This window comes from Crocuta crocuta, unplaced genomic scaffold (genome assembly GCF_008692635.1).
Source record: "Crocuta crocuta isolate KB4526 unplaced genomic scaffold, BGI_CrCroc_1.0 scaffold30, whole genome shotgun sequence".
Taxonomy (NCBI): Eukaryota; Metazoa; Chordata; class Mammalia; order Carnivora; family Hyaenidae; genus Crocuta; species Crocuta crocuta.
Window position 1 is genome coordinate 14,320,737 of NW_027528345.1, and position 334 is coordinate 14,321,070.

Sequence of the window (334 nt, forward strand, 5' to 3'; positions counted from 1 at the left end):
TGGTCTGAGACACCCCCTCCAGCTCTCCCGCCTTGTCTTCTCCCCAGGGCGACAAGGAGGCGGAGCTGGGCCTGCCCTTCTCTCCGCTATGCGATCGCACTTCCACTCTGGTGGCACAGTCCCAGATTGGTGAGTGTCCTTTCCCGCAGAGAGGAGGGTACTGGGAAGGGGAGATGATGCTTTCTGGACCCAGCTGGGGGCTACTCCAAGTGGCCATCCCTCAAAACCAGCCTTCCTGTCGAGGCAGCCTGCTAGAGCACGGGACCCTGGGTGGAAGGCTTGGGCGTGCAAAGGTGGGGTCAGAAAGACATTATTCCAAAGCCCCCAGCCCCCA

The 334-nt window shown here is 61.4% G+C and overlaps 1 protein-coding gene across 2 annotated transcripts in view; it reads left to right on the top strand.

Annotated features, from left to right (window-relative positions):
• PDE1B (phosphodiesterase 1B) overlaps positions 1-334 on the top strand; it is a 32,243-nt gene that overhangs the window by 28,528 nt on the left and 3,381 nt on the right. For both annotated transcript variants that reach the window (XM_077753533.1, XM_077753532.1), the window contains one exon: positions 48-129. In XM_077753533.1, the coding sequence (XP_077609659.1) occupies positions 48-129 (82 nt within the window). The remainder of the gene's footprint in view (positions 1-47; positions 130-334) is intronic.